Source organism: Protobothrops mucrosquamatus, unplaced genomic scaffold, assembly GCF_001527695.2.
Source record: "Protobothrops mucrosquamatus isolate PMUCROS unplaced genomic scaffold, P.Mucros_1.0 scaffold12, whole genome shotgun sequence".
NCBI classification, from domain to species: domain Eukaryota; kingdom Metazoa; phylum Chordata; class Lepidosauria; order Squamata; family Viperidae; genus Protobothrops; species Protobothrops mucrosquamatus.
In genome coordinates, this window is record NW_015386399.1 from 87,364 (window position 1) to 98,626 (window position 11,263).

At 33.3% G+C, this 11,263-nt stretch overlaps 1 protein-coding gene across 2 annotated transcripts in view; it reads right to left on the reverse strand.

Moving 5' to 3' along the window:
- FAM126A (family with sequence similarity 126 member A) overlaps positions 1–11,263 on the reverse strand; it is a 32,812-nt gene that overhangs the window by 7,653 nt on the left and 13,896 nt on the right. For both annotated transcript variants that reach the window (XM_015810571.1, XM_015810570.1), the window contains exons 7-9: positions 8,837–8,953; positions 6,625–6,712; positions 3,335–3,494 (exon numbers count right to left, since the gene is read on the reverse strand). In XM_015810571.1, the coding sequence (XP_015666057.1) occupies positions 3,335–3,494; positions 6,625–6,712; positions 8,837–8,953 (365 nt within the window). The remainder of the gene's footprint in view (positions 1–3,334; positions 3,495–6,624; positions 6,713–8,836; positions 8,954–11,263) is intronic.

Genomic DNA, 11,263 nt, shown 5'->3' on the forward strand with positions numbered 1-11,263 from the left:
AACAAAAGTCTACCTGTAACGGGTTGTGGTTTTCTGTTGCAAATTCTCAATTCCGTTCTTTTTCGCAGAATGTTATGAAATTGACAGGAAAGATGTTTTTCTTCTTCTATGACTGAACTATGTCACACAAAGTGAAAATTGCTTTAAAACAATGGTGAGGTTACATACAGTACATGTACTAATTCAGGCATTCTGCATAAGCCATAATTTACAAAATAGCTGAAGCTGCACATTGGAAATAAAATTTAAAAGCCCTATGAATGCCAAATAGCAGAAGGAAAATATTATCTACCTGTTTTTTTTAATTATAGCATTTAACTTACAGATGGTGTTTATATTTAATTTGTTTTTCTACCTATGATGCATGTATCACACATTCATTCATTCTCTGTTCCACTGGAATTAAATAATGAATAAGAAAGCTATTCCAAATTTTCTTTTAATTTTTTTCCCATTTCTTTGCTTTAACATTAATACTGATTAAATTACCTACCATTTTTAAGAGGGATTAATGATTCCAATCAGTATTACCACTGTTTATCACAAAAAAATTATTAGTCTACACTTTTGTGATCTAGGTACAGTTTGTCTGATTTCCACATCTTGCAATCTTTACTTTGTATCACAGTACGACAGTTTAATGGCAAAGCATCAATTTTAGATAATTGAAGAGTTCTGTTTAATTTTGTCCTTACCAACATGTGCATTAATTTATCTTATAATATAATGTGAATGTTCAGCCACACTTACAATAGATACAGAAAAATTAAGCCTCCTAGAGATTATATTATTCTATTATAGTCCAGAAGGAAAAATAAACACTATATCAAGTATTCTAATTCTGAAATAGACCTATATGTAACCAGTTGACTAAAGAATAATCAGTAGGAACCAATGCTTCTGAATAAGACAGACCATAAAACATGTTTCTGAAAATAGCAGAAAACTATACCATTTTCTTAAAACATAATTTCTCCACAAGGTCATGATTTTCTTAAAGATATTTCTTGGCATTTTGTCTGGATCTCAATGAATAATTCCGTCTCACAATTGCATAGCAGATTAAGCAGCAACAGTGGTGATCAGGTCTATTTAGTCAGATCTTAAGGGATATATAATCCAAAATTCTAATCAACTTCAAAAACTGAGATAACAATATTGAAAAACCAAGAATATGCCACCCTTTTCACATTAATAAATAAATGATTATACTAAATATGGAAAACAAATCTAAACATGAAAGTACATCTCTTTTAAAATATAGTTTATCTTGAAGCAAAATGTTACTTTCTTCTGAATTATAAACCAACATTTAAAAAAGATGTCTCTACATTTCTTTTCATATTGTGGTTCACATATCACAGATACTTAACAGTGTTCAAAATTTACTCATACAATAATAAAACAAATATCCTGCTGCACATTTTTCTATTGTTCCCACTATTGTTCTGCTAGCAGAACACTGAACAAGTCAATATTTATTTAACCCAGCTAAAACTCTAGACTTGTTCTCCTAACAAGCCAGGTTCTAATAATAACCTGTTGGATGCAAGCTCCTTTCCAGCAGAAGTAATTAGAAGTATGTAGAAGCTCTTACATGTATTTGTAACAAATCAAAGTAATTTCATAGAAAATTGATCTATAAAATAGCCCCCAGATTCTCCCATCAGGAGCCAAAATGGTACTTCATTTCATCTTCATTTTGTCTCATTATGAAATTCTTTTCCTGAAGGGAAAAGCATCCAATATATTGGATAATTAAGGATCTGCAGCAATGCTTGCATACCTTGCAAATTATCCTTCTTCTTAATAGAATAACTGTTCATCTTTATTGTAGTCAGTGGCTTTACTAATATTATCAAGGCTCATGCCTTATTGTTTGTTATCTGCTGCAGCAAACACTTGTGCTAACCATTGCCTCTTGAACTTCAGCACCTGTATCATCAAGCATGACTCCTGCGGAAAGGTAACATTGAAAAGTAGTGTCTGAAAAGTGCAAGATATGTATCTTTTATGGACTACCAATATATTTATATTTATATAAAATATTGGAAACTACATTAGCTGAACCAAAAAAAAGAACAGGTTAGTTATGGAGTTTAAGCAATAAATCAGTATTCCCATTATAAGTTCTAACAGGGAATCAAAGAGAAACAGCAACTAGCCCTACCACTAATCAAAAATATAGGAAAAGGAAAAGGACTCTGCTATAGTTTATTTAGAAAATTATATCTTCTTTGCGTTCAAATAAACTAATACTTTTATTTACTATTACGAACTATTCTGCATCCAACCTTAAAAGCCACAAAATCATTACTGTGTCTACGAATCCATTCTCTAGTGCTGAATGTATATCAAAAGACAGAAATACCTTAGCAGTTCCAGCTATGTTTGCTATATCTGTAATGTACAAGACATAGTACATGAAGAACAAAAGCACTGTACAATAATCAGTATAAAACTTTCATTAATGTCAGCATATGTATATAAACACCGCTGCTGTAATAAAAAAAAATTGAGGGAATTTATGTTGGATTAAGAAAAATAACATGATTAATCAACCATGTCAATAATTACTTTTAAACAATGATATATTTGAAATTATGATATAATACAGAATTAGAGAAAGTCTTATGGTCCAACAGGAGTAGAGGAGATGCTAAAAATCTATTTTAGCAATCAAAATATTGATAACAATTTTAATTATGCTGTTTTAAGTAATGAAAGCAAGATACTTTACACTCTGGGGAGGGTGATAAATGTATGCAGTATATCTTATCCAAACTACTTACACAGTGCTAGAAGTGCTAGACTGTTATTATAATAAAATAAGAATTATTACAATTTGGCAATGTAATTATAATAATTATAACTGAATAGTGTTTTAGGTAAACAAGGCATTTAAGTTACCCTTTTTCTCTAGAAAAAAATGCAATATTTGACTTTTTATGAAGATACAGCATTTCAAGCTAAAATACCTACTAATGATCAAATTCTAGATATGAGGCATTGAGGGCTCAAAAGTGCAATGGATATATTAAACCAGAATTTTAATATAATGTATAACATTAATCGACAACAAATAATATATAGTGAACTGTAAAATAAGCATTGCCTGGTTCCTTATGCTAATGAAAACCGAGGAAGACATAAAACCTCTTTTTATTAGAGAAATAAAATAACATAAAAGTTAATTAACCTTTTTATACTAATATGTATGTGATCTCTTGGTATAAATAAGAATATCAATTTTTAGATAATCATGGTATTTCAATTTTGGAATATCAATTTTTTGTTATGGCATAACTAATATTTTCAGAACCAAAGTTCTTACCATGTCTTTTCCATCTATGGCCCCGAATAGACATGCTGGTCACAGCATTTCTTGATATCCTCGATGCTGTAGGAGTAATTTCAACCTGAATACATTTAGTACCTTCTTTGTTAGATTTTATGGCACCTTGAGGCAATGAAGCTTTTATTGCATTAGCTACCTAAAGAAAATAACAATAATTAAATAAAATGTGGGTGAGATTGTCATGTTAACATTGGATTTTGAATTATAACAATATTTATCATACATCAAGAATTGCATCAGATATGACAAAAATCAAGAGAGGTAGTAATTTGACTTCCATCTGTTCACAATTACCGCTTTAGTTCAGATGATTAAAGACTTAATCGGAAAACATTTGCTTTAAAAGCTATTGCCAAATCCTATTAATGATTACATTTTCTCATCTTGGTTTTTTTAAGCCACCCACTAAACAGTGTACATTTTTTTCCCCATGACAATTTATTTCCTCTGTACAATCATTCTTTCAGTAGCTGAAATCTTTGAAACTAAGAAAAATAATGTGTGTCTGCATGAAATCCAGAAAAGCATTTTCTGCCAGTTACTTGATGAACAATCTAGTAGAAATAGACTGTTGGTTTCTCACTAGTGAGACTTCCTCTTAGCTCCCAATGATCCTGCTAAAAATTGCTGTTCTCTGTAGCACAAAATATTTATGACTTCCGATTAATCTAATGTTGCAGATATATACAGTAGGGCTGTGCAAAGCCTCTATTCTGAAGACAAAAATGTGCTCTGGACTATGCAAAACAATGATATGAACACAATACCATCGACACCTGTCTTTAGGGCATTGGAAAAAATAGTTTTAAGTTGCAGGACACCTGCTGTGTTCATGCTCATTGCACTCTGAAGCATGAATCCAGTCCTGCTTTAGGCATAGGTGAAACCACCAGGTAGCTTTAAACCAGTTATGTTCTCTCAGCCTTAGGAAGAAAGCAATGGCAAACTGTTTCTGAAAAGGTTGTCAAGAAAACTGCATGAATTTGTCCAGACAATTGCAAAGAGTTAAAACGGACTTGAAAGTTAAAAAAAAGAAAAACATGCTTCAATTATCTGTTACAAATATAAAACAATAACACAGGCCTGAACAACCTGGGAATTTTTATAAAATTGAAATTATGCACTTAAACTATGTCTATAAAAATTGCAATATAAAAACATTTTCATGAGCCACAAGGGCAAAGACACTGTTGAATATGACTATATCTGCCTGCAGAACTGTAACATATCAAAATATGCTCTCATAGGTACTCTCCTTTGTTTATGTAATGTCAAACAGAAGATACAAAACAGGTTTCCTCTATGCAAATGACTCAATTTCAGAATCCATCACCATAAGAAGGCAACATGTTGCTGAAAACTATTATCCTCACATTATTGCCTTACAGATATTGATGCTTACTCGTAGCACCAGGAAAGGCCACAGTATACAGATTTAACATTAGATGAAAAATTAGATTAACCCAGACAAAATTATTTTTGGCCAATACTTGCTAAATGTAAGCCAGGCTTTGTTTTCAACTTTCAACATTCAAGACACTAATCATGAAGTTTTCTTTGATGCACATATTTTAGAAATCCAAAATTGCTGTGAGAAATCTAAATTGCAGCACTCTGTAATTACAATAAGGGCCCAATTCTGTATCATACAAAAGCTGATTTTGCCTTTATGGCACTCTTTTGATAATTTACCTCTAAGCGTTATTCACTAAAATGATGGGCTTATGCCCTCAAATCCTTCCTAAAATAAAAAACATTATTGAGAGCAACACCACAGTTGCATACAATAATATTGGAATGTTTAAATCAGCTACTTTAAGTGGTGGTGCTCCACTGTCTCTAGAGTTTGAACTAAGATTGAAAAGTAAAATGCTAAAATATAATCTTGTTTTACAATCTTTTTGCATTGGTATTGCAATCTGTCCCATTCACATTACATCTAACTCTTACACAGGTGCTAATGTGCTGATAAATGAAAAAGCCATTTATCAATGTCAGTATACCTGTTTTTCCCAAATTTGTCTCTGTCTCCTGAACTTACAACTATTTGTTTAGTAACCATTCAAAGTTACAACAGCACTGGAAAAAGTAACTTATGACTAGTTCTCACACTTACAACTTGGCAACTGGCATGTATTTATGACAGTTGCACTGTCCCGGGGTCATGTGATCACCATTTTTGACCTTTCCAATCAACTTCTAGAAAGCAATGTCAATGGGGGATGCCAGGTTCATTCTAAGACCGCAGGATTCACTTAATAACTACAATGATTTGCTTAACAATTGTGACAAAAAGGTCATAAAATGGAGAGAAAAAATATTTAAACACTGCTTTGTTTATTAACAGAAATGTTGGGCTCAATTGTGGCTGTGAATCAAGAATTAGCTGTAGAGTCAACAGCATTTCTAAAATCCAAGAATGCATCACAAAGAGAGGATGCCAACACCAAGTTCTATTTGTTTATTAGTTTTTTTTCACAATCTTGCTAATCTATTGGGAACGCCCTAAACACTATTTGCTCTTCATCTAAAACTGTCACACTTGTATTCTGAAAGTTCCATGCAGAGTGCCTGGCACAGAGTTTGCTCTTAATGCTCAACACATTGATTGGACTGTAAATCTCAAGCTTATTTCTTGTACTTTTGTTAAAAAGGGGAATTATAATACCTAAACCCCAATCACTGGGTATCACAACTTACTTTACTATTTAGCTTATCAACAAAATGTTCTAATCAATTTTCAATGCAATGAAGTCAATTTTCAAACCATATAATCAATTTTATCTGTCCACTGAAATCTTTAGGAAAAGTACTTTACACATTGTGATTAATTAAATTATCTGGTGGTGATAAAACAAGTCAAGAAACAGATAGTCTGGTAGTGACATCTATTACAAAACTCCACAATCTTAGAATATCAATTTAGTTCTTGTGTTTTTCCACTACATAACTATTTTATTTATTACAAAAATAATTCAACGTATCAATAATCTGTTTTTGTTTTTTGTTATAGAATGTTAGGACGATTGCGCAGTCCATGAGAACGTGATTTTCAGAAAGTTTACTTTGTTTTAAATTATTTTAAGCATTATAGCTTGTCTGTGACCAAATAAAGATTTGATGATGAGATGGGATGATGATGATGATCACTTAAACATTTTATGTTTCTGTAAGTTACTTCAATTATGTAAGTTAAAAATGCAAACATTTTCAAAATAAATTTAAAAACCTGATTGTAAAGAATAAATTTGACATAAAACACCTACCAATAGAGGTTCTGGATATAACTCCAATTGTGCTCTGTATAAAACATCATCCATTGCTTTGCGAGCCAGATCCCATTCTCCATTATAACTAGAATGTTAAGCCAAAAAAATGAAAACTGACCGCATGCTATTATATAGTATGATTATTCTTTCATTATCATAGCCATGCATATTAGTCATGAACAGATATTTAGTAAATGGTTTATAATATTAAAAATTCAAAAATTATACATTCAAGAAAAATTAGTAATATTGAGAAATATTTCAATGATTATGGAATATACTTTACTTCTATCCATCTGACTATGTCTAGGTCATCTTATTTTGTTCCCTTCTGTAATGTTAGGTAAGAAATATATATTGCAACTGTTATAGTATTTTGGAAAATCAGATTGGCAATTGATTCTTTATATCTTTTGTTATAACATTCATATCCACCATGAATTCAAAATGGTTCAGTATGATAGAACAAGGATATGATGTTTCATAGTACTTTTTTATAAACAAGTCAGATCTCAATGATTTGTTGTTCCATACCCTATTTTTTTAATGCCCAAGAGCCTCCCTAACCATACTACTGAAATTCAGTAGCTTTGTTTCCTGAGATTATTAGCAAAGAGCAGTAGTGCAAGTCATAAGTATAATAATACAGGAAAAAAGAAAAAAGAAAAAAATGCTGCAACTCTACTGAAACCAGAAGAAAGCCTGAAAATGTATTGCAACATGCATAATGAAATTCCACCCATTCAACATTCACTCTTGGTCTGTATTTCAAGGTGGTCATGAATTCAATGAATGGACTTATAAGTTACTCTTTTTCAAGCCATATGCCAAACAGTGTAAGTCCTAAAACCTTCCAGAAAGATTAATCTTTCTTGTACCTATACAGTACCAAGTGTCAAATGAGATGGGACAAAGCATTGATGTAACTGAAATCTCTAACATTTTCAATCTGTTAGTATGAAATTACTAAATGATTTGTTATATATGGATATTATACTTTAACTCTTTCTCTACATCTACACACACACACACACACACATGACATAGACAGATAGGCAGACAGATATATATATATTCTCTATGGAAGCATTAGTGATCAGACTACATTGATAAAATTTGTGCATGGGAAAAAATTAATATCTCCTCCAAATCACTACTAGAAAGCAGTTATAAGGATCTGCTATTGTTAAGATACAAATATTTGCTGTATCTAAATCAGAATGTTTTTGTTATGACTATTTTTGTACCAGAATGAAAATTTGCCTTTCAATATAGTTTCCCAACAGTCCTGGAAAATAGTAACATGTTAACCATCAGGATTTCACTAAAATTACTAATTAAAAGCTTAGATTAGATAATTTACAAACAGAATGCTATCTACAAGAGAAATTTGGACACTTAGGAACATCACAAATTCCATAGGATTACATTAAATTCAAGATTTGGCATATTTAGCATATATGTTTTTAACATTTAATATTTAACTTTTCCTTTCACCCAATATTAATTTAGATACAGTTAGTCCTGGCTAAGAATTGGGAGGTAGGTGGGTGTTGAGCACCACTATGGTCATAAGTATAAGCGAGCTGCCAATCACTCAAATTTTGGTTACGTAACCATGGGGGCCATTATTTCAGGGACTAGGCATAAAGAATCATTCTTTTAGCACTACCATAACTTCAAATGGTCAATGGTTGTTAAATAAGAACTATCTGTAATAATTTCATAATCACCAGCTTGTGGGCATAGGATATTTAATCACTTCATGTATCTATTGTGGTTTGCTGCCATCTCCATTGCTACCATTGCCCCATGTGAAACTAGCATTTTGGGAAAGGAAGGATAATTTTTCAGATACTAAAGAATATTTTTAAGCATCTGATTAGTCCTAAAGATTAGTATAGATTTTGCAGTTTTCCTCATGAAACTACTTGTCTGCTTTGGTTTTATTTAACAGAAATGATAAGCAGATTTCTTTTTCATTTTGTGGGGCCAAAATCAACTGTCGATTGTCATTCAAGGACAGTTTGGACAGTTTATAAAAACAATAGCAAGAATGCTGAAAAGTTCTTACCTTTACAATGTCAATTGTGAAAGCTCTGAATTCTGCCTCTCCTATCATGTAAATAACCATTCCATTTTGTATTATATACAATCTGCTCTAAAAATCACTATACATGTATATACAAGATATAGTTACTGAACTTACAAAGCATAATAAATCCCTGTTAACATTTGCACCATGAATTCAGAGGAGACTGGAATTCTGCTGTTTATGCCTCTATATTTTCTTACTTGCTGGCGAGGGTATCCACAAACACAGATTCTAAAAGAAATACAAATATTAAAATCAACATTACTATTTTAAAATTGCTGTATTATACTGTCCAATACAGTCTTAAAATATTATGGATTTAAAAGTGAAAAAGAACTATTCCCAAAACAATCAAGAAACAAGTAATTCTTCTGTAGGCCAAATAGGTGGGTCAGCACATACTGTTTAAGAGTGTAACATAGGATCTTTTAAATATTAAACATATAGTATATTCCCCCACCCCCAAAATAAAATTAGTAGATTGCCCAATACTGCACTTCCAAAGCATTAGAATCTCTCAGTTAGGTAAACCCTGATGATCTCACTGTCCTTCAAGATGATCCAAACCATTAAGTAAACTATTTTTTGGTCACAGCAGGTTGTCCTTACTTCCTGAATATTTGTTCAGTGACCAAAGTTACAAAAGTGCTGAGAAAATAACTTTATTGCCAATTTATCACCTTCTCTTAGAACAGAGAGATTGGAGAGAAAGGGATTGCAGGAGAGTAAGTTGTTTGCTCTTCCACACACTGAAAGCAATATAATGGTGAAGGAGCCTGGGACTTGGAGCTGCAGGTATACTACACAGTTTACAGTACTCTTTTGAAATCTCTTCCTCTTTCCTTTTTCTGAATCTTGGACTCTGATTGAGCAGGCAGGCTGAGTACCTGGGGCATGATCTAGTAACGTGATCTGGTAATGTGTTTTACCTGCTGACTTGAGGAAGTAGACAAGACTCTTTGTGTATTAATTTAGCTATCTGTTTACTCCTTCTGGGTTCCTCTAGGCCGTGAAAAGGAGGTGATCCACAACTAGGTCCTCATTGTAGTGTCAACCTCTTTGATAAAGAGATTGTGTCCCCAGCCTTCAAAAAGCCTGCAGTGCACCCAATAGTTTTCAATAACTTTTGACCAATCTCCAACCTTCCCTTTCTGCGAATGCTGGAGGAACAGATTACATAGACAGGCAGGCAGGCAGTTCTTAAGATGTCTTAAAATATGGTCCCATCACAATTATACAGTGACTTTAATTAATCATGCACCTCAAATAGTTTCATTCTTTCAAACATGAAGAGATCAATTATAAAAGATTGTTTTTTTCTTCTTGTTTAGGGGAGGTTCTTACAGAGAAGTCCTAGGTATGAACTACCGTACTAAGAATAATATACAATGCAGCTTCTAAACATTGACATTGGAAATTTGATTTATGAATTGAACAATCAACTGTTGCTGTGTTAATTAATAATATTACTAATGTATTTAGGAAGTTCAGTAAATACATTTCATCTTTTTTGCTTTCAGGGCTGGGTGTGATTAACATGAGCTTTCAAAATATATAGAAATTCTACCATTTCTTATACAATATTTTGCATAATTGTTATATAGCCCAGTGAAGTGTACTCATTCTGTGTTGTACTTTCCTTATTCAATGAGCTATTTTGTTTCTCCATGCATATGGACCTTTTGATTCAAACCAGCATGAGAGGGAGGGAAGGAGGGAGGGAGGGAGAGAGAGGGGGGGAGAAACAATGCCCTATTCCAGTGATGGCGAACCTTTTAGAGACCGAGTGCCCAAACTGCAACCCAAAACCCAAGTCTGTATATTTGGGTGCCAGGTGGTCATGGCCCATTGGGCGGGCATAGCTGCAGTGCTAACGGCAGATTGGGTGGGACTAAAAAGTTCAATCAATCAATTCCAACTTTGCAAGATCTTTTTTTTTCCTGTGAAAAGTTGAAATTGATTGATTGAACCTTTTTTTTTTTTTGCACATGACAGTGGAGGCCTAAAGCGAAAAGGTTTTATAAAACCCAGCAGAAGGCCTAGGACTGGGGCGACGTCGCGCATGCCCACAGAGAGGGCTCTGCATGCCACCTGTGGCACACATGCCATAGGTTCGCTATCACAGCCCTATTCCATTTGTCAAAAACAACAGTACTGAAGCCAAAGCAAAACTCTTCCAATGAGTTACAAAAATTACAACCTGGATCAATGAATATTAATTCTTTTCATGAAGCAATATATTAATACATTTTATTAATACAATAGAACATAATGGTTAATAAATGAAACTGAATCACAATATGGCTATAAAGAGCTTATGCCTCTGGGAAGGTCTGAATTCTCTCTGTGGCTCCCGAGGACGTGGACAGGATTCTGGGGAGGCTGAATGCAACCACATGCTTACTGGATCCGTGCCCCTCCTGGCTGGTACTGGCTGCCCGGGAGGGGACACGAGCCTGGCTCCAGGGAATTATAAACGCTTCTTTGGGGGAGGGCGTCTTCCCCACGGCCTTGAAAGAGGCGGTGGTGAGGCCCCTCCTT